Genomic DNA, 23,742 nt, shown 5'->3' on the forward strand with positions numbered 1-23,742 from the left:
TGTGGATAGGCCTGTACGTAGTCAATGTTAATAAGTCAACACTGACCAGACTTCGGAGCACTTGCTCTGAGCGTCTAATATTGCCGCGGAAGGGTTTACATTGGAGATACTTGGGAGCCCGGTGCGTCACAGACAAGGGTGCCTTGTGCATCAGTATCAGACGCCGATGACAAAGCGTTGGTATTTGACAACCTGGGAATGTACGGAAGAGGATTAGGGCCACATGTGAAAGATTTATTATGAATTTAAACTAAGAACGCAAATCAATTTTTCACATGTGGCCCTAATCCTTTTACATAGAATTAAGTACATTTTAAGGTACTTGAGTATTTACAGTTTCTGCTCCTTACAGTAATATTTGGTGTGTAATATTGTACTGTTACTCTATTTAACTGATCTGACAGTTTCATAGTTCCCAGATACAGATTTTATATACAAAACATAATGATGAACTGCTAAAATAGACTTTTGATAATTGAAGTACATTTTGCTGATAATACTTCTGTACTTTATTTAAGTACCATTTATGTAAGACTTTTACTTGTAATAGAGTATTTCCACATTGAGGTATTAGTGTAGTGACAGTAAGATTTCTCCAGTATGTGTAACTGTGATACAGTTATTTATATACACCATATAACACTCACAACATCCTGATAACAGTAAAATGGCAGCATTACACAGTAATTATTACCACTTCTTTGTTAAACACAGCACAGCCAAAATCTCTGTTTGCATAATAATTTATTCACATATTTTTTTTCACATACTATATATTATTATTATTGCTGCAGTTCTGGAGCCTTTTCTCTTTCAATATTCCCACGACGGGATTCTATGTTCATATCTCTTTATATTTTTCATCTTCATGCATGCTGAGTAGTACATTTCACAGGAGCAGGATGCAAATAAATAAAACAGTCTCTTTTTTAAGTTACATGTCATAATCTATCCATTCTAGTAATGCTTAAGTAACATGCCTTTTTCAAAGTCCATAGGGGGGGAAGGGATGGGGTGGGGGGGACTTTTCGGAACATATAATCTCCATTAGAGGGCGAAAGCTTAACAAAGGGCACATTAATAATACATATTGTTAAAGCTGGCAATCTATGATTAATCTTCATTACCACCCAAAACCCTGCTCCCCCATCCAAGTGAAGCCCGTCTACACCGCATAGGGAAAAGGCTAAGTGTAATTATTACATATCATCTATGTACAGTAACTTTGAAATATGGCACCAAATCTGCTCGTGAAAAAAAGCTTGAGGTTACATGTTAAAATATTTGTGACTACGATACTTTTTCATAACTCCGTTCAGCCCCTTAGACAGCGATCGCACTTCACGAGCCAAAGTGGAAACGCTGGCACACTTTTCTTGCCTGTTTTCAGTTGGTTCTGAGAGTAAACAGCGTGCCTTGCAGGCTTTGGGAGCATTGTGGTGCGTGACACAGTGTTGGAAAAGTAAATCTAACTCATCTTCAATGCACCATGTGTCTCACTTTGAACAAAAGCTCCCGGGCAACGTCAGTCTGCCGTATGATTGGCACCTTAGAATATCAAGAAGAGTGACAATTTTAAGAAAAAAAAGTCACTGACGACAAATACTGTGTTCCAGTTTCTGCTAGTGCTGTTTGGTTTATGTTTGACTTTGTGTAAGTTTCTTAGAATAAAAAGGTGCTTGTTTGTCCGCCGAGTGACTTCACTTGAAGATCACGGACAATGAGAAATAACATTATCTATCTCTCAGTAGCTCGGTTTAGCTTAGCATTCAATTTTCTGACTTAAGTCAGATATTGGCTTTTTTCCCCCACACACATGCGTATGCATGCACACGCTTAAGCTCTTGCATATGCACACATAATTGGAAAATGAGGGGATTATTTCTGACCTACAGCAAAGGCAAATAATGAAGAACTTCAGATAACTCAACCTGAGGCTATCTTTACAGTATTTTAATATTATTAGTAATTGCTCAGTTTTATCTGTTGGGTTCTTTGAAGGCACCTAGTGTCACCTAGGCAAAGCAGAACTCTCCATCATGTAAGCTTTGTTACAGCGAGACAGTTTCCTTTTTAGGAGGGCGATTCTGCCCTCCTGAAGTGTCTTTTGTGAATTGATGCTTGATCATGACTACACAGAGTCTGTCTGTGCTCCTGAATAATAATGCAGTGGTGAGTTTTGTGCCCTAATGATCGGGGGTCCTGGGCCAGGGAAAAGCTCTTCTCCAAAATGAAAGTGGTCCTTGAGCCCCCAGGCAGAGAAGCCTCTGTCAGACGTAGGCTGACTCACTAGACTGGGTCCTGCCCAGGTTCGGGGCCTGGGACAGGTGCGAAACATCCTTCTTGCGCACTTCACAGATGGACTTCCTTCGGGCCTGCACCCCTCGCATGGCCGTCTTTATCTTCCTCCAGCCGAGGTGGTTGAGCTCAGCCAGGTTGAGCAGCACGCATATGCCGCTCACCGCAAACATAAAGACCAGAAACACGGTCTTTTCTGTGGGACGAGACACGTAACACTCCACCTCCTTCTCGCACGGGTAGCGATCGCACTCAAACATCCCCGGCACATTGAAGCCGTACAAGAAGTACTGGCCGGCCAGGAAACCGATCTCCAGCGCATTGCGGAATACCACCTGGATAACGTAGAAGCGGGAGATGCCCTCCTGCCGTCGCACTTTGGCGCTCTTGTGCGTTTGAGGAAGTCCCCTGGGTCCGTTGGGGATCTCCTTGACCTCCAGGCAGTCGTGATCCTCCTTACTGCTGTCGGGGTGCACCAGGATGCCGTTGATGTTGCGCGAGTGAAGCTTGCGAGCGTGGTGGTCGTGATGGCGGCCGTGGTGCCCGTGACCGTGGCTATCCATGTAAGGATGCAGGAGAGAGTAGCTTCGGTCACGCGCTTTGGCAGACTGGTGAACAGAATACGTGATGAAGCACAGGCTAGGCGTGCACACCAAGATGATCTGGAAGACCCAGTAGCGGATGTGCGAGATGGGGAAGGCCTTGTCGTAACAAGCCTGGTTGCAGCCGGGCTGCATGGTGTTACAGTATGAACATGATTTGCTCATCTTCGTACACCTTCTCCCCACTATGCCTACTATGAGGATACGGAAAATCACCACCACTGTCAGCAGGATCCTGCAGAGAGACAGAAGGAGAAGGAAAGGGCAGGAAGGGGAGCGGGTGAAAGGGAGATACACAATGTCAGTTAGTGAGGAACAAATGCACAGAGATTTAGGAAATATCTGGATATGAATTCTGACTATTTCAATGTTGATTGCAAGTCTTGGCTCAAAATAATCTAACAGGTGATTGATGCTGCGTTGTTTATGTTCACGTTGTACCCTAAAACTATTTCAGAGCAACAGAAAGAAAACAGTTTCCAGGCAAGTTGTGGGGACCTAACAATGTGTCTGTGTGTGTTGTTCATGCATGAATGTGTTGTGTGTTTGTGTGATATCACTCAGCTGCTGTGACAAACAACACCGCAGGACGGTAGAGTTGCGCTCTAGATAGCATGCACACATGAGCTCACTAATCATGAAACGTGGGGGGTCGTCAGAAGATAAAGGTGATTTCACACTCATCTTCACTGCTGAGCTGAAATGGAACAGCACGTACATGGACATCAGTGTGATTGCACATACATGCTTAAACAGTGATTGCCATTCACCAATCCATAGATGTAAGGATTAGTGTTGTAATATTCATTGTTTAGTATTTTTCCAATACATGAACTCTTGCCTTTCATCGTATTCTATCATAAATCTCCTCATTGTTGCAAAGCTTTTTAACAAATATTAAACTGTTGTGCAAATGACCTCTTTTTGACCTCTCTTAGACCCCCTTTACACCTGGCATTCAAATGTGTCTCATATCCAGATTGTATCTAAATATGATTTAACCTGATTGCATTTACACCTGGTATTAATATGTGTCCTCCAGCGTCCACATTCAGATCCAATTGAGATCCCGATCGCTCTGTCTGAGAGTGGACGGCTGCGTACACGCAGGCTTGTAGCCGAGCACTGCGGACAGAAATGGCCGTTGCACTGTATTGATCACTCGGACCCATTATATCCAGATCTTTAGCTCCGTCTACCAATGCTGTGCAGCATGGTGAAGAAAGACTCAGAGACGATCAGATACAGCTAATATTTTACACCTATTTTTATGCTGAGGTGCAGGAAATGTGGCTGTCTGAACATGTGGCTATAATTGCGCTCTTAACAGGCCAATTCTTAGAAGCCTGAGGTGTATGGCTTTAATATGAACCACAGCACAAGTCTATAACCTCACAGAGAAATACAGTAAACCTGCTTTAAAGGACAAAACAATATCTGGTTTCAGCTGTATGGCGTTGACACTCTCAGTACTAGAGGCAGTTATGGTTTAGGAGACAGTTCACATCAGGACATAAAGCCCCTCTGTAAATGATGTGGATCTGAAGAGCCATGATGCTGAGGAGTCGAGGAGGTGATTAGTTTAAGACATCAGCATCAAGCTAAAAACGGAGCCGTTTAGGGGAAGAGGGCACGCCATATGCGACTTGGTGGGATGACTGCACTCGCACACCACAGAGGGATGAGAGAGGTGAAACTGAGCAGCGACCGGAGGAGTGCTGGAGCACACTGCAACCCTGCCAAAAACTGTTACGCTGGACAGCCTTAGCATTACATATTTCCGCCCACACGTAGTTGTTGTGTGTGGATCGAAAAAAGCATTTGCATTTACACTTGTGTTCATGTGGTCAGAATGCGTCCCTGAACTCCTCCGGAGGTGGTTTGGCCGATCAGATCACCAACAACAAACCGTCCTCGTTATGGGTGCATTTTTCTTTGTACCAAAGAGTATAGAAGCAAAGAGACGAAACTCAGGTGTTTTTTGACAACAGTCACGACTGCCATTTTGGACTGAAACGCTTATTATATTTATAATATTTTCTTGTTTAACACAGGCCATTTTGGTAGAATATGACAATAGAATAGCACTAATGTTGTTTTAATACTTTTGTACGGCTCTTTTTATGTGAACTTTTTACTGGCTCCGGTAGTCGCTTTCAGTGCAAAATGGCGGAAGCGTAGCTTTGCTGCTGGGCGCTGATTTGCAAGGGAACAAACAATTGACTTTCACTTCTTGGGCAAAATACGTTCTTTGCCTGTACTTTCATGTGGTTAAGCACTATCCAATTGCAATCCGATCACCCAAAACGCATTTTAATGTCAGGTGTAAAGTGGGTCTTAGGAGGCTGCCCCTGTTCCCAGGGTCACAGTATAATTGATGATTATCAACTTAGTGCTGAACCATACAGGTGGCATCTTCTAAAAACTTCCCATTTGAGCTCATTAGTACATTGCTGCAGTTAGAGAGAGCTGTGTGTCCGGGGGCTGGGGATCTAGAGAGCAGTGCGGCTGCTTTTCAAGGCCTCTGAGAGACTGGGGTGCTGCTTCTGTTATCTTCTGGTGTCGATCCAGCGTGAGCAATGCGGAGGAGGACTGGGGCTTTATAGAGCTGCACTGTCAGCTCTTTCTAATGAGCGAGGAAAGCCTGCACATCATGGGGCTCCCTCCTGGTTATTTTATGCCACAATGCAGTGGTTGTGGATGCTCCCTGCGTGTAGGAGCCAATTACTTAGAATACACTTGTTTCCAGGCACAAGAGGGGCACCCAAGGCAACTGGAGGGAGATAGATGGGAGGTGGCCCAGGTGGGTTAGAACAACTGGGGTAAATGTCAGCGATGTATGACATATCCTTTCATTCAGGTGTTGTAACATAATACGATTTGTTTTAAATATGTTCATGAAAAGTTGGTCTTTCTTTCTGTTCGCGTTCCATGGCCAGTTACCACAGCAACCTGCGAATTAGTGAGAGGTGAGGATCTGGAAACAAGAAAGAAGATATGTGTAGACACCAAGGTATGGAGGAAAAAAAGGTATAATTGTGAGAAAAGTTTATGTTTTCCTTTGGGGGTGAAAACGTCTTTCAATGGGGCGATTGAGGTGACGGCTCGTGAAAGGTGAGCAGAGGAACACGTGTTGACGTGAAACAGACTTAAAAATAGAGCAGCGCGCCGCTGCAGGACTATTCCCGCTCCACCTGCGAAGAGCGTGCCTGTGTGTGATGCAAGACAGACACGAGGACACAGAGACAATGAGGGAGAGTCATCCATGTGGGTGACTTGTGCAAAATGGCAAGCGTGTCCGGCACGTCCAGTGCTCAGAGCAGCTGTGAGCACACACGCTACGCTGACTTTCAGTATGTTTCGGAAATACAACAGAATAAAGCTTCTCTGCACCTCTGGTCTTCCTAGAAGTTAAATGCAGGTCGTGTATGTAATTTACATTCAGTCACTTTACGATCCTTTGTTCTGAGCTGGATGCATCTGCCTTCAATGGGGGGTTTGTCAGCAGTGGATTTGACCGAAGGGCTGATATTGATGGTTCTCTGCACCACAAGGAGTCATTTCACGCATACTGCAGAAATCGGTGATCGACACTGCTCATTTATATGCAAATAGTTCTTTAGGAAATAAGAAACTAGCTCATGTTCAGTGTCAGTGTGAGAATCCTGCGGCTCTGGATGCTGATTTAAAACGATGTAACGGGATAGAAAGCAGCTTACAGCACATCTGCATTCACTGTCTGTTTCTATTCAAGGTCGCTTCTTCTCGTGCCAGTGATAATTACTACATCATAATAGCATTAACTAAATGTCACTAAGTCTGCCTGCTATGCACATCTCTGTATAGTGACACAAGCTCACACACTGGACAGGTCTTTCATGGTAAAAAAAAATTCTACAATAACACTCCTAGTTAAATTTCTCTCAAATTATTTTTTATAAATTCAGACCTAGCAGATGGTTTGTATTTTATTATTTACAGATGGAATCTTTGCAGATTAAAAATACATACAACACCTCTGTATGAGTGGAAACAGGCTCTTCTTTATGCTCTGGTCAGAGCAGAGACTAACTGTCTTTACCCACATGCATGGTATCCCTTATATCAGCGCACTACTCAGCTATAAGTCGGAGTTATCATTTTGTCAATTTGATAAGTATAAAGCTGAGTAGAAAACAACACGGCACACCACTTGTCTCCTTTGTGGTGCAGGGAATCAATTTCCCCTGAAAATCCAATTCCAAAGAAAAAAGCCAAATCCCGCACACACTTATATCGCCTCTGCATTGATTTATTAAAGAGTCAACGTTTCGGTCGCAAGGATACCTAGGATATGTCTTGAGAATGGTCCTTGCAACCGAAACGTCGACTCTTTGATAAATCAATACAGAGGGGAGAAGTGTGTGCGGGAATATTTTTTTTCTTCTTTGAAATAAAGCATATAGCTGCCAAGAACCCCAAATACCAGAAAAATGACACCGTTCAAGGTTGTAAAAATATTGTTTCACTATTTATACACACAAATACAGCAGAAACACACAAGAAATAAAACTATATTGCAGTCTATTTACATGTAAAGCAATTTTATTCCAACTCGTTTTGGTGCCTTTTTCATTGAAAGTCTATGAACACATCAGCACATTCAACTGGTTATCTCTGCTTGTCTCTACATGATATATAAATACAGTTAAGTTACTTTAAATAAAACCTGCTCCGTGTATTCACCCATGAATTGACAGACTCCAGAGGGTTGGACACGACCGACGAATGTGTGGCGTTTTAATTAAGGGCGGGTGAACCTGTGAGACAGTCTACAGGACTCATTGTGGAATCATTGCTAAATAAATTTCACATAAACCAAAAGTAATGACGCATCCAGACACTCCTCTCAACTTGTTAAAGGACCAGTGTGTAGCATTTCGGGGAACTATTAGCAGAACTGGAATATAATATTAATAATTAATGTTTCTTTAGTGTATAATCACCTTGAATATAAGAATCAGTTCTCCACTGAAATACCCAGTGGAGAACTTGGTTGGGACAGTTTACGTCATTGGCATACGTCACACAACTGGCCACCACAATTAGTGTAAATAATTATTGTGACAGTGGGGATTAACAACACAAGAACCATGCTGCAGCATCCTTGCATAGGTCCATTTCACGCCATGTTTTATTTACAAGGGACCACTGCAGCTTTCTTCACCTCAACAGTGAGAATTTGTAGTCGTTATGGACTTTCCTCGATAGAAACTTTTTCTTAAGTACTGTACTGCGGATATTCTGTTCCTATACTTGTTTGTCCGGGCAGATTTTATGTCATTAAAAAAATCCAAAGACATTGCAAGTATTGAGTGTTGTGACTGTGTGTGTGTTTGCAGGCTTGCGTGTGTGTGTGTGTGTGTGTTGTGTGTGTGTGTGTGTGTGTAACACACTCTACTGCTGGATAACAGGATAATCAGCACGGGGCAGATTGCTGCATTAGCAGAAAGTAGTGGACGAAGGTTATCTGCAAACATCAGTGTTTTTAAGTCCTGCAGAGCAACGAGCCAACGCTGTACGTTGGAGCAGATTGGGACAGGACAGCCTGAACCTGCAGAATATTCAATAACCGCCATAATTATGGAAAAGGATTTTTGATTTTTAGGAGCCTCATCAAACCTGAGGGCAGAATATCAAAAAAAGGCCACTGGCTGCCTGGAGTCAATTCAAAAAAAGACAAAGATACAGACACTTCACTTCACAAAAGTCCCTTAAATGGCCAGTAAATTATCTCAACATCATCACGTCATTTATTCGCCCACTCTGCTGAGGATCTACCTTCAGACTAATCATTACATTTATGGAGACTTTCTAAATCCCTGACACTGTGCCAGAGATTTAATAACATTTGGAAGAAAATGAATCTAGTCTGTATCCCTGGATTGGGCTCACATGTGGAAGTTATTCTAGAATGTTCATAATTTCCTTGTGCTGCATTAGTGACAGCTTGTATTTGTCATAAATTGCAAAGATCAACAAGCTAACATTGAATGTCTAGAGGGACGACGAGAGGAGGAAGTAAAGATAAGGATGCGATACTTCGCTGCTGTGTAACTATACAGAACTGACCTGTAAGCAGCTGATTGACCTGTGAGGTTGTGTGTATAGTGTAATGGTAGCGGCTCTTCGGCTGGTGTGTGTCGGCTGGACATGCAGGCTCTGTCTATCCCAGAGCTTTCACACACACACACACACCCACACACCACACACCCACACACACACACAAGTTCATTCATACAGCAGCTGCTTGTCGCCACGGCCTCCAGGGACAACAGTAGCCTCAAGCACAAACAGCAGATCCACACACACACAGACACACACACACACATTGTGAATATAAATTACCCTTAACTGTATATGAGTCAACAAACAGTATAAAGTATATCTGCACATATAGGCGCACTGACTACAGTGTACACTGGCAGTCTCTGAAGGCATGGCTAAGTACAGTATTATCTGTAGAGAGACCCTGAGTGAAAAATATTCTTCCCGCCCGTATGCTCCTAATAATAAGCTCCACTGATTGCTGTCGCAGCACATAATGAATAAAGACTTTACCAGGCGCTAGAAATTAGGCAGCTTAATATCAGAGTGCAGACATTCTTTCCTCCCACCCCTCATCCACTGCTCCTCTCTCAAACTGTTTTAATAGTTTCAGGCCTTGCCACGTACCCAGGCAGACGTGCATGACCGCCCGACGGTGCCGCTGAGAGTCGGCGTGACGAATACATAATATAAAGCTAAAACTTGTGTGGTGGTTCACTACTCCTGGCCTCTTCTTTAAATACTCATCAGCGATATTTTTACTGAGTATAACACATCAATGGTTTAAAAATACTGTAAGTCTCTTCCGATATTGAGATTTTACACAAAAACCATTAAGGCCTTTTCCGAACTGTTTTCCTTTGTGCCACGTGCAGAAATTTAGTATCTCACTTGTTCATTCAACAACTCTGAACGAAATGACTTCCAGCTGTTTTAACAGCGAAAGTTAATTGCTCTAACTCTATACTAACTCACGTCCCCGCCCTGGATTCTCTCGCTATTAATACGACACTTGCTCAGAATAACTCCACGCCACGCGTGGGTTTACATTTGAGTTAGTTGAAAGCCCGGTTCGTCACATACTGTCGCTAAAGGGTGCCTCTGTGCGTTGGTTTCCGATGCCGAGGGCGCTGCAAATCGGCGCTATTTGACGATGTTGGGAGTGAGACTGGGTGTACAGATTAACTGCCTCAATTACATCTAGCTGAGATAGACATGAACAGGTTTGAGTTATCATAATACTTACCTTAAAATGTGCTAAAGTCTTCTTTTTTTCTTAAGCAAAGCGGCTTTGTTCAAACAAATACATACACAACTATCCCCCATAGCTGGAGGATATTGTGTTTGAAGAAATTTCTATTAGCTCATTGCACAGCCTAACCATGCTTGGTGATGATGTCAGTGTATACCAGATGCAGCGTCCTCCATCCAATTTGTCTTGATGTATGCATCTAAAATTACACCTTTCATCTAAAAATTACCCTTTTGTCTCAATTCTAGCTAAGGGATACAAACATTTATACCAAAGCATTTTTTTTTTTTAAATCACTTGAAAGTTGAAAACCCTTCAAATGAATGATATCAGCATTTCCTTTGATTCCCAACCAGCGTATTTTGCTGATTGCATCAACTTGCGATTTCGAATACTCCACTAAATCCACTCTGCGGCTCTTCAATATTCGGAGCAATGACAGGTACATGATCAACACAAATGCAGAGGATGGGTTTTAATCCAGTGTAAGGTACAGCGTATTCAACCAAATTCATCTGCAGAAAGGTTCTGCATAGACTCACACACAATGTGCCGTATAATTATTATTTAGATGGGCCTTTGATGAGGGAGTCAGCTAGAGAAAAATTATTCTATTTTTGCAGTGGGACACAGCAGACTTAGCTTATTTTGACTCAGCCCATCATTTTATATCTGAACCCATTTTAGTTCACGACATATACGCTTTTGATGTTACTCTGCATTCAGGCCCTAAAGGAAAAATAAACTCCCCAAAAATTCAAACTTCTGGTTCCCTTTCAACAGGGCTGGACTTATTGCAGGCACCTTTGTTTTGGCATAGCTACAGGGAAGGTTATTAATTAATTAAGTAATTAAATCGCCTCTTGTAGCTGCATTGCATTCGGGTCTACTGAAGGACATATGCGGGAATCTCCGCAGCTCTGGCAATGACTCATACACAGTATATGATAGTTGATGGTGAGACTAGAGAAAATCCCTTTCTCTTTTGATTCGGACGGACACACAAATGCTGATGTTTCCTGTTGAAGATTTTGAATACAGCTGCAAATGTAAACTGTATTCAAAATCTTACTGCTGGTCTTTACAGTATGCTTGGCAAGTTAACCGTTAGAAAACAAAGACACAACAACAAATTGGACCCAGAAATTCAAGGTGCATCATTTTGTGGGGGTTTTTAGTGCAGATTTTCCTTGATGCGTTTAACATTTGTTTCACCTCCTTATGAGAATTGCTATCATCCTACAGTGACAGCTCACCAAAACTGATCACAGATTTGTATGAATTTTATGGAATCATACACAGTACACCTGAAACAATCAATAGATGATGTAATGCAAAATGTTTCCCAGGTGAAATTTCTGTTCTTGGTTACATATAAAGTTATTTTTAGGGCTGCACAAATCGCAATATGGCCTACTGCAATTTTCAAAATCGCAGTATTTGTTAAAATCGCAATATTTGTCAAAGGCGAAATGTGTGTCAAAATACCATTTTACATTAAATATTTGGTTCTGCATTGATGTCCTGGCCTGCACATCATATTCTATATGCTAAAGAAAACATCTTTGTTTGTACAGATCGCCGCTAAAATCACACCATAATCATTTTAATATGTTTTTCAATGAAAATGAAAATAATGATGTAAAAAATGTCTCCTTCCCTCTAATATCCGCAAATCATATCGCAATTGCAATATCAGTCAAAATAATCGCAATTGGATATTTTTCAAATGTTCAGCCCTACTTATTTCACCAAGCATTTCCCTCCCTTTCATTTGTGGTTAACTGGAATTACATGGGCTAACCTCACAGGTTGATGTATCATGTCTGCTGGAGTTGTTGTCATGATTTATTAACAAGTTTACAAGTCATGTGATGGAGGCTTTTAAGAGTTGTGGTTAATATTGTTGTGGAGTGAATGTGATGCAAAACTGCACTCATTGAATATACTTTGATCATTATAAAAACAAGTGTCTCCATCTCCTTTTTGCAGTTTTTTCTTAATGTCCTCAAATAGCTGGCAGTTAACCAGAAGCTCATGATGGAACTGACACGGCTTCACCTCCTCAGCTATGATGGTCAATGACTTGGCTGACTAGGCATTGGCACACTTGGCCAGCTCGTGTAGAACAGAGTCAAAGATGAAGGATCAAGGATGTAGAAAGAAATCTGATCTGATTGTGAACATGAAATGTTAATAATTTTCTTGGTCCTGAATGAATTTCTACATAATCTATCACTATATGTCTGATAGGTCAACTGTCAATTAAGATTGACACATTGGTAAGCAATTATCAAATCTAGTTGAAATGTGTTTGAACCGATCACACTGACGAGCAGGTATGTGATAATTCTCTGAGGTTTCGTCACTATGAGCGACCCCTTACACATTACACATTGTTTTTTGATCCACTTACTAATATAAAATGTTGATTTGTGCAACTTTAAAAATATTATTATATATAAGATGTCTTCGGATGTAAAGTAAGTTGGTTGTTGCTGCTAAAACATAAAGTTTTGACTGAAGTGAAAAAGTTTTATGGCCACCAGCCCTGTGCAACAACACCTGCTTCCCTTATTTTGCCAACTTCCTGCAGATTATTCATATTTCTGCCAATGTGATACAACCTGGCTGTGGCTGATAATTGATGCTAGAACTTTCTTCTTGGCTGTGAATTTCTGTGTCGCACATAAATTGAGTTTGATACTTTTAAACTCATCATACTTTTATTTGATTGGCCACCCTCCCTGATTTAACTCTGGTACGCAGTGTAAATTTTAATTAGCAATCTACTCTGAAGATTAAAAGCACACTATACAAAGAAAGATTATACAAAAACACATCCAGGCCCTGTGGATACTGAATTCCCTCATCTAATAACTTACTGTAGTTGTGTACTATCATTATGAAGATAACTCATGTAATTAAAAATGCATTCTGAATTAATGAACTGCTACGGCAATTTAAAATATATGTTTTCATTGTGGAATACAAGAGGAAATGTATAGTAAATATGTTGCCTTACATTCTCTTTATTTTTCAAATTGACTTTTATTTAGCCCTAATTAAAAATAAATCTATATTGATCAGCTGCATTGATGTAATTGATACATGGATTGGTGTTCACTGGATCACATTAATTATATTATTGTTTATTGCAACAACCAACAGATCTTAATTATTCGTCTACATAAAAATGTTAACAACTGACCTTTAACTTTTAAGATTTCTATATCCATATTTATTGCAAAATACATTGGTTTTAAAATCATATCTCTGTACTTGTAGCTGCCTTTGTGATCTTGAAAATAGAGCCATAAAATAAGGCCCTAAACATTGTACAATACTTCTGGGTTTAAGAGAGTTTTAGTATCTAAAAACGGGCTCACAGGCAATAATAGGTTAAGAAATCCTGTCCTAACCTAATTAAGGAATTCTAACACATTGGAAAAATCATTGAAATAAGACAATTAAGATATGAATAGGGAAACATTACACGCCTGGTAAAGCTCATACACACACCATCAATATGTTGCTGAAATGAATAATAGCCCGCACTGAATGAAAGCTAAGCTCAGCTTTTCTGGCAAAATCCCCCCATCGAACAGTATAATCAATAACATTCAACATCGGGGATTGCTACACAAATAAACTAATGACAGCTCCAGATGGGCAGAAAAAATGGTTTAATTTGAATGACATTCCCGCTTCTCGCCAATGGATGATGGATTACTAATCCTGTCAAACGCTGAAATATTGCCTCTATTGTTTTGCTTTGCAACACAATCTCCCCACAGGCAGTATAGATTTTTATCCAGGAAAGCTTATTATTAATGATACATGAAATATGTTCTTGGTTCACTAGTAGTGACAGGATGATGCTGCCCTCAATTAAAGCAGAGCATTCCTACATCTCAAATTATTTCGGGAGAAGTAGGGTGCCCTTCTCAAAGTAGGGTACCTCCTCTCGTTGTGGATATCCTGACCATATTTAGGCAAAGTGGAGAGAAAACACAAATATGTGCTCGGAAACTACAGAGCAGAAAGTCATCTGCATTTACTTTTAGAGCCAGCAAACAGGGATGCAGATATATTTGGTTTCATGAAACCTTTCAAGACTGTCCATTTGAGTGCTGTTGTTTTTACCATGCAAACAGAGTTAAAGAGCAACAAGGTATTTTATACACCACTTTGTCCATTATATTAAAAGGCTGGACAAATCTGCATCCATTTTTAATGAATGATTTGACATCAGTAGCAACTTGCAACAAGGGCCACATAACATTTATTACGATTTTATGAAGTACTTGTAATGCTAAAGTGGTGAGTGATAGATGTTAAATAATAGATTTCACTCTGTTACGCAGGAAAAAACAAGTAAAAGGTGAATGGATATAGATTTGTTTTTATAGAGTACATCAATTATATATGGACAAAATTCTATTTTATAAAATAATTATTCAGTTTGAAACGCAATACGTGAAAAGTATGCAAAATACATGATGAGTTCATTACACCTTTAACAACAGAGAGCGTCTGCCTCTTATTAAAGGTGCTGCTTATTCAGCCAAACCTGCACTACTGTGTCTGCATAAATTGTGAATATTGCATGTAATTTCTCTCAGGATTGTACATCACCTTTTATGAGAGCTACAGTTAGAGCATTACATTCAGATGAATGTGAAATTAAAAATGGAATTGTGTATTTTTAGAAGTCCTCATCAATGCAGAGGACAGAGACTGTTTCCTCAGCAGCAGGGTCAGTCAGCAGCTCCAGAGGAAGGAGCTCTGACACAGATTCTTAGCACAGAACCTCTGCAGAGGGAAAACTTCTCTTCCTTCCTCTGTCTCCTACTCCCCCCCACCTCCCTCTGTATCCTTTTTTGTTTTACAGCTCACATCCTCTCCTCTCTATCCTTCCATCCGGCAGCCTTTATTATTTTATCTTCCTTAGATCACTCACTCTAGTCCTCCATTATCTCTGCCTCTTTTTTCTCTCTCTCGCTCTACTTGTCTTTGGCACTGACCTCACTACAGCATTGCAGTGTAGGGAAAGATGCATCAACACACTTCCTTTCTTTCTTCCTTCCTACCTGCAAGGTGTATAACAAACCCAAAGGCTTCATCCTCTCATGGTAGAACACACATACAAGCACACCTGTGGTCTGCAAAACACCTGAGCACCACATGTGAAAAACGAAGTATGTAGTATGTCGTGTCTTAATGTACCGTATGTGTGTGATACGTTAATTGCCCTTTGCATCACATATTTATGTTGTTTAGTTTTTACATACAGTATTTAGGGCAGTCTGAATAGTTAAATAAAAATGTTTGCAATTTTATCTAAAGAAAATAAAAAGACATCTAACATGGAAATGATAGTCTACCTGGTCTGACCCTGCAAATATACATGATGGGATGGCCCATGCTACACAAATGCCGTCAACATTAAATTGTTTGCAGTGTTGTGTGGGCAAATCTCTGATTTTAGCAGATAGAGTATTGAAGCAGTTGTTTGTCCCACTGGATATTTTCGAGGTTTTCAAATACTGGTCTGATAAGCATTAGGGATGTAGGAAAATATCGAAAATATTATTAAACACTATCGATTTTTAATCAATAGTTTACATGAAAAGATTAACTCAGTCAATACCTTAGTTCATTTGCAAAGATATGTGCCCTCTCATTGTATGTGCCCTCTCAAATTAGTGTCGTGATGTTGGATGTTAAAGGGACTGTGATAAATGCAAATGCAGATCCCACTGTTCTGATTGCATAAAAAAAATTAAGCTTGTTTTAATCAGATTTTATGCATATTGTGATGCGTTCTTTATACTATGACAGTTTTCCTAAAATTAGATTTAAAAAATCACAATATATCACCTTGTTTACAGTATCATAAAATATTGCAATATATTGACACCCCAACATATTGAACCCATGTATCATGATACATATCATATCGCCAGATTCTTGCCAATACACAGAAAGTAAATGAATAACGAATGTATCGATTTCAATTGTAGAAACAAGACTTGACTATTTGTACATGAGTCTGTTGTATAGTGCTACACCAGACATACCAACAAATTGCGATCTGACAGGTTAATATTTGTTGCAAACCTATTGTTATGAAAAATATATTTACTGTACTAAGTGTAAATTAGACATTATGTGTACAACAAGACATATTAGACAACTGCAAATATTATCAAGGCTGCTTGTGTTATATTTTAAACAAATACACCAGTGTATTGTCAGCATATCGACACAAAAACAATTTAGTAACTCAGGTATGTAGTCTACAGAAAGTATTGTCATCTATAGTTGCTGCGCAACATGCTGCTTTGAAAGTCTGTCAACACACAGTCTCTGCGAAGAAATATTTGTGGGAATATTTGCAACAAGTCTGAGTATGTTCCACTACAAATTCTCATCGAATAAGCCCAAAAATCTTTGTGAGGTTGTATTTTTATTATATGCACCAAGTATATACGATATAGCCCTTGTTGGTGTCCTCAACAGTTGGCAGCTTACCTCTGCCCATCAAGAGAAGAAACTTAATTAATTACTTTAATTAACACACTGAGTGAGATACGTTGAGACATTTTATAGGCCATACTGAACTGTCAGCTATCTAATGCTGAAAGCCCCAGGGTCATTATAACTGTGAATATACAGTCAATTTGGTTTGGGCTAGAGAATGAGGTTAATGCAGCCTTGACAATGATTTCTTTCACTGTGTAATCATGATTACAGTCATTGGTTATCCATGCACACGCTATACCTTGCCCAGTTAGAAGTCAGGCGTATGGAAAACACAATACACACATTAATCTTTGAATGAGTCATAATATGCAAGCAACCTGTGGTTAGTCAGAGGCACAGAAGCAACTCTCAATTTGTCTTTCTCTTTCAAAGACCGTAATTAAGCTAACCTATGCCACTGTATAGACGGTCCATTTCTATTTTTACCACTGTTATGTATACCTAGGCTAATTATCTATCCTATGCCAGGGCATAGGTTAGCTTAAAACCTACAATTAAGAAACAGCTTAATTGTAGCTGAATTAGACAGTCTAGACATCCGACAATGCTATCTGACAGTGTCTCATGGTGGAGCTACATCCTCACGTTGCAAGAAAGAGGGTTTGGCACTCAAACAGATGACTGACATGCAACCATGTTCCAAAGTTTTGATGCAGGGGAGACTTTTCAGCCATGGGGAGACATCACTGTTCTGTTCTTTGGAACGGCATCCTTTGGACTGCAAGCGCACACATGCAAACTCTTTCCAAAGAAATGTTTAAAACTACACACAGGCTGAACATCCTACATGTGATGCCATCTAGCGGTTGCTGCATGCTCCGGCCACACCCCCGTGAAGTGCAGGACTTCACAATGCACAACAGTGCAACGCTACATCACAGTAGGTTGTGTTCACAAGTGCAACGGACCACACCTGACCACACCCAACCGGGATGTTGGGTGTGGTCAGTGGTGCAACAGACTTGAACCTTTCAACCCATAGAGGTCAGTGCAACAATTTTGACTCCATACATGGTTTAGTGTGGAGTTGCTCATTAACAATCTAGGAGGCATCTGCACAGCACAAAACTGTGCCAGTGGTGAACAATTCTCCAACTTGCTGGTACATCCAAAAACAAAATTCGGATCATTTAAATGTTAAGTGTCTTTGATTTCCTGACCATGCAGACACATGCTTAGGATTAGGAATCAAGTCTTTATCTTTAGTAGTTGTGTGTTATTGCTAAGATTGTCTTGTCTAATGTCTGAAAATGCCTGTCTACAGGTAAAAAGCCAAGATCCGGACCACAACTTCATGATAAAACTGCTACACCCTAACCCGAGGTCTCTCTGTCCAACAAACTGCATAAGAATTCTCCAATACGTTTAGTGAGATATCTTGCAAACAAGCTAGCTAACAGGGACAACATTAAAATTTGGGGTAAAAACAAATTAAGGGATCTACAGCCTACAATACTCACAAAATGCTGTACAAAGTGATTCCAAAGACAAGCAGAGTAGAAAGAGGGAACCTCATTGGAAAGCAGCTAATGTTACAGTTAATGCGCTAGGGTCAACTAGAGAGCCTTGTAGGACAAACACAGTCTGAGGGAAGCCTAAACACAAAGGTATCATTTACAGAGCATTTCACTGTATTCAGCACAGTAGCACATAGCTGGTGTCCTGGGCATCACACAAACTACTTACTATATGAGGGAATTATTTTTACTGGTTCATATCATTCCACTATCTAATGTCATGTAATTTTTGACATTTTGACACAGCGGGTAATTAATCTAGTAAATTATATTATATGATGAACAAAAACTGGTGCACAAATGACTATTCTAAAAATGAAATTAATTAAAAAATAAAGTGTATTTTAGGTATTCAGAGAACCCTCTTTAATGTTCAACCAGTGAAGTGTATGACCAACAAATAGCTCAAATTAAGCATATAAGAGGAACCCATTACATCATCAGAGTACTCATGACTTTTGAAAGAGGTAGCAGACAAATTGAGAGTTGCTCTGTGCCTCTGAAAAACTGTAGGTGGCTTACAGTCATTGAATCATCCAAAGATTGATTTTCAGCATTCTTTGTGCCCTGTGCTCACAGGGTATCACTGATTCAGCTGCCAGGACTGGATTTTAAAGCTGCATTAAGTAATTTTTGACCACTAAGGGGCGGAAAGACTCCAGAACAAGTTCACAACAGTTAGCAATTAGCTTATGAAGTTGTTATGGCTAACATGTTAGCAAACAGTTGCCTACTTACAAATCCAGCAGAAACAGAGCAACACGGACATCCCTTTGGTCTCCTTTTTCTGGCCACCTGTTGAATGTAATTCCAATATTCACTGGCGTTTAGCCCCTGTTTGGTCTTCCGGCGCGTGAGAAAAATATCGGGACTCTTTTTGGCTTCTTAAATGTTCAAGTTTCTTCACCAGTTACTTCGGCTCTTTGCCATTTCGCGCTGGACGGTTAGCGTACAATTAGCTTGTGTGTTGGGAGCGGCTGCCCACGGTCGTATACGAGCCGATATTGTTTTGGTTTTGTCGCTCCGGGAACCAAAACAATGAGCTGAAAATGGCTGAAAGCTGCATAGAGCTTCATAGTGAGATGTTGATTCTCAGTGATACCGGCAGTACTACCAATCCCATAAGCAGGAGGGAGTCGTATAATTAATGGCACAAAATATTGCTTAATGCATCTTTAAATCAAGTCAACATGCTCTAATATATGCAGGTTTTCATTCCATCTGTGGACTAGACCAGGTGATTTCAACACAGAGGAAGAACTCACTGAAATGACTTGGTGTAGTGTTTGATTGGAAGGAAAATCTCCATCGCACATGGCTTCAGATCCCTGATCAACACAAGTTTTGCTATAATGCGGCTCACATCATCTCTGTTGCTCTGATGCAGTAACAATGTCACTGATTTTGAAGGATATAGTCTAATGGTTCTGTGCACTCAGGGCTTAGTGTAGTCAATAAAGACATGAGCCAATTTTCACTCCTTTAACTTACACACACAGCAACACACACACACACAAAAACCCACTGGAGCAGAGAGAAGGTTAGGCCATGCCCTTGTTGCGGACTACCTGAGGTCTGGGTTAATGAGCACAGCAGTGCAGTTAAATTCATAGTCTTTCGTGGCTTTGTTGTGTTTTTTTCTGAAAAGCTATTTTCGAATTACAAATCTAGACATCCGGGATTTCACTTTGGCTCACTTTTCCAAATGAGCATCCCAGCGTGACATTTGGATTGTGCTTAATGGGTGGAAAAAATCCACTTTTGCATTTAATTAATCACACAGAGATGATGTGGAGTCCATTTTTTCACACACATTTTACAGCATGTCTCCATGGCGTGTCTCCACTGCTAATCAAACTAAAAGCTCATCTGTTCAACCCTCCACCACGAACCATTCTCACGCAAAATATGAGAAAAGATCAAATCTGTCTTTCGCTATGATGCAAATAAGTGCCTTCTGATGAGAACAAATTGAATGAACTTGTTTTTTGTCTCAAGTTCACACAGTGTTCAGAGCCATTTGATCCCCCTTTGATTCTACCTTCCACACCTGCTTGCCCACCATCCTTTCATCTTCCGCACCTCTGCTCTCCTCTCACTCCCACTCCCCTCTCCTCCTTCTGTCCTATTGGTCTGTGGCCAACAGCGTCAAGCGTTATCTATCAAAAGCTGGGCTATTAGGTAGTATCAACACAGGAAACTCTCTGAATTAACCATAATGCCCAGTAAAGCCTGCTATTGATTATGTGCAGTAAGTTTATCCCTTAACTAATGATGGGTGTGGAGGATAAGGGTGAGGAGGAGGAAAGGACGGGGGAGGTAGTGATGACTGTGGGGGACTGTAGAACAGAGGAGAGCACTGGGACAAGCCTGAGGAGGGGGGTTCACATACAGAATAACATACACTTTACATAAAAACACCCAGCTCATCAGTATAAACAAAACCAAAAAATAAAACCCACAAAATCCATCAGAGTCTTACCTTCCAATCATAGTAGAGTGCTGCTGGACAGCCGCCTCCAGCAGCCTCTCCAAAATGGTCCATTCCCCCATGGTGATGGAGAGGTGGCAGGGATGTCAGAAGACTTGGGGAGCCGACCCCTCTTTCTCCGGCGGACTCTTTCTTCTTCTTCTTCTTCTTCTTCCCAGGACCGGCCCGCGCTCTTGTGGACCTGCCGACCAGTGGGGGTACACCCGACCCCCGTCCACGCACCCGCTCTCTTTTGACCTCTACACGTTGACCTGGCCGACCGTCAACGTGTCTTTGAGTGTGTGTGCGAGAGTGAGCGTCCTCTCCTGGGCCCGTCCCGCTGTGCTTCTCCTCCTGGTGGAGGAGAGGTGCTGAGCTGATTGCCTCCCCCCTCCTCCTCTCTCCCTTACTCTCTTCCCTTCTCCCCCTCCCCTGTGCGCTGATGCTTGTCCTCCCCCTGCCGCACCACTCTGTTCTGCGCTACAGCATATGCTATAGCTCACTGTATGACAGCCATGATCACCCTCTCTTCTTCACTTGCCTCCCTCCGTCCCCCTTGCTCTTTTCTGCGCTGCCTTCGTCCTCCACCCTACCCCTAGGGCTCTCCTTGTACTTTACCTGCACTCCCTGCCATCAGTGCTGCTCTGCGCTCGTCCTTGCATTGTGTAGGATCTTTGCCTTTGCTGCACCCTTGCTATAACCTAAACACACACACACCGCATATAGCTGATCCTCCTTGGCTCACCTCAGCAAACAGCCCTGTAAACACACACTTGCGCTCGATGACAGCTCTGAATCCCACTTCTCACTTCCTACTGAGGACTGCAGATCCACACCGGCACACAAAGCTCCTGCCTGCTGAATGTCATTTTACGACTGGAGGAATGGTCGCTCCCACAGCTCCAAGCGCTACAAGGACCCATAAAAACCTGCATACACACACATACACACACACTCGGAGCCGCACACGCAAACACGCTGCCACCCAGCCCCTCAGTAATAAATCAGCTGCCTTGCTGCATCCAGTGATGGTGAACCAAGGCAGTGTGCGGCAGACCTGCTGTCCTGTGTTGTCCCCCTGGCTAATTTCAGCACAGTCCAATGCCCAGAGTCATGTCTGCCGCAGAGAGCGGGGATGAAAAGCTGTCCTGTGATGCCTATTTCTGGGCTCCATCATCTTGCATCCCTCTCTTCCCCCTCCTCCTGCTCTCCATCAACCTCCACTCTCTTCCTCCTTCCCCTCCTTTGCTCACGTTTGTGTGCGGATCTCCGTCTTGCCAACTACCTTCTATCTCAGCGTTCGCTCCCCATCTCTCCCTCTCTTCCTCTGTGTCTCTTTCTCGCTCATGGAATCGCTCTATCTCTGTCACACTCTGTGAGCATGCAACACCCCCCCTCCTCTTCTCATAGATCTGCTCTCTCTCCTCCCTCTCCTTCCCTCATTCCCTCCCTCCCTCCCTCCCTCCTCTCGTAAATGTGCTTGGATTGCTACCCTGATCGCTGCTTTACTTATGCTTGCAAGAATGCCTCCCACCGTACTGCTGTGCCTGCCTGATGTTGCACAGAAAAAGGGATTCGAGATCTAACCGTGCCTTCTGCCCCTGTCTCCGCTGCAATCCTTTGTTCCAGTCTGGAAGCTCGGCGGTGTTTCCCCATACTCTTTAAACGCTCTCTTCCTCTCTTTTCCTCACTCTCTGTCACACATCATCCGGCCCATGCTTCCAGGAGGAGGATTACAGGGGAATTGTGGCTCTTCTCCACCCCCCATCCCCCCATCTATCTCCTCCCTTTCTCCATCTTACTGTATAGGGGGATGGCAACACACCTATTTCATCCTGACCCAACCCTCATGCATGTCCTGTATTTCCTCTCCTCATCTTCTCTTTCTGTTCCTCATTACCCCCATCCTCCATTACAGTCCCCGTGCTCCCTCTCCCTCTCAGGAGAGATGAGCACCATATTGTACTTTGCTGTGACATTGAAAGCTGCATTCATTATATTTATGTTAAGGTGGTGTGGAAACAGGATGGCCTCCTTCCATTAAACAAACAGATACAGGCAGATGTATGCAGTGTAATTAATGTGACAAGAAAAGAGAGGATACATAAGAGAAAAGAAGTTTTGTTTTTCCTCCAAGATGTGAGTCATAGCAGGGTTTTCCCATCTAGAAGACTGAGTCAAGTAAATGATGCAGTGGCATGACATGAGACCAGCGCACTAGAGTGAAGTCATGGCTTGAGGTGACAAGTTCAATTCATTTGTGCTGCAATTCCACTTAGTTACGCTTCTTTGATTTTGGATGACATAATTTTCTAGTTGACAGTTTATTTGTTGCAGAATAAGGTGCATTCATTCAATTTGATACCGCCTCAACACCCTCAAACCCTTTGCTGTTGTATTTTTTAAAACAAATAGCAGTGAGGTGAGCAAATTCACAACAACACAACAACCTCTACAGTGCATTAGTGATTGATCGATTGATAGATCTATCTAGTATGTGCATGAAGAAATGCAAAGTCCCTCTGCATGTGTGTGTGTGTGTGAGAGAGAGAAAGAGAAAGGCAGAGTGGGGGAGACAGAGCGAAAGAGGATTTTGTTAGTTCAGCATCTTCAGCAGGGGGGACTTGGGGTCTTTCCCTTACCAAGGACATATGGTGTAGGAGTGCTGGGAGGGGGAAGCGGGCAGTGGAGTGCTATGGCTCTCGTTTGGCGAGGTTCGGGTCGCAAGCAGAGCAGCTGAAGCGCTGGCATCAGCCGGTCAGTGCTCCGAGAAGAGATTTTCAGAGCTGGATGGCACTTGAGTGAGTGAGAGAGAGAGACGCAGGTGTGTCTTCAGTGACCTAGAACAGCCAGCGTCAAGCATGCATAAACACACATACTGTACTCACACACTAGTAATGCATCATTCGATATAATGGCATCAATGATAACACAAATGCTATTCGTGTTAGTGTAATAGTCCTAATA

The 23,742-nt window shown here is 41.9% G+C and overlaps 1 protein-coding gene across 1 annotated transcript; it reads right to left on the reverse strand.

Annotated features, from left to right (window-relative positions):
• Window positions 1-727: 727 nt before the first annotated feature.
• LOC119476350 (gap junction delta-2 protein-like) lies at window positions 728-22,135 on the reverse strand. Its single transcript, XM_037749784.1, has 2 exons — window positions 20,788-22,135; window positions 728-3,135 (listed from the first exon to the last, which is right to left on the reverse strand). Exons 1-2 carry the CDS (start codon window positions 20,856-20,858, stop codon window positions 2,271-2,273), a joined length of 936 nt encoding a protein of 311 aa, XP_037605712.1. The 5' UTR covers window positions 20,859-22,135; the 3' UTR covers window positions 728-2,270.
• Between the last annotated feature and the right edge of the window lie 1,607 nt (window positions 22,136-23,742).

This window comes from Sebastes umbrosus, chromosome 17 (genome assembly GCF_015220745.1).
Source record: "Sebastes umbrosus isolate fSebUmb1 chromosome 17, fSebUmb1.pri, whole genome shotgun sequence".
NCBI classification, from domain to species: domain Eukaryota; kingdom Metazoa; phylum Chordata; class Actinopteri; order Perciformes; family Sebastidae; genus Sebastes; species Sebastes umbrosus.

What these genes read in the sequence shown, in the direction of transcription:
- LOC119476350 (XM_037749784.1), bottom strand. Translation starts at nt 20,858, where the DNA reads ATGGGGGAATGGACCATTTTGGAGAGGCTGCTGGAGGCGGCTGTCCAG. An exon ending in CACTCTACTATGATTGGAAG is followed by an intron (nt 3,136 to 20,787) that starts GTAAGACTCTGA and finishes GTCTCTCTGCAG; the next exon opens with GATCCTGCTGACAGTGGTGG.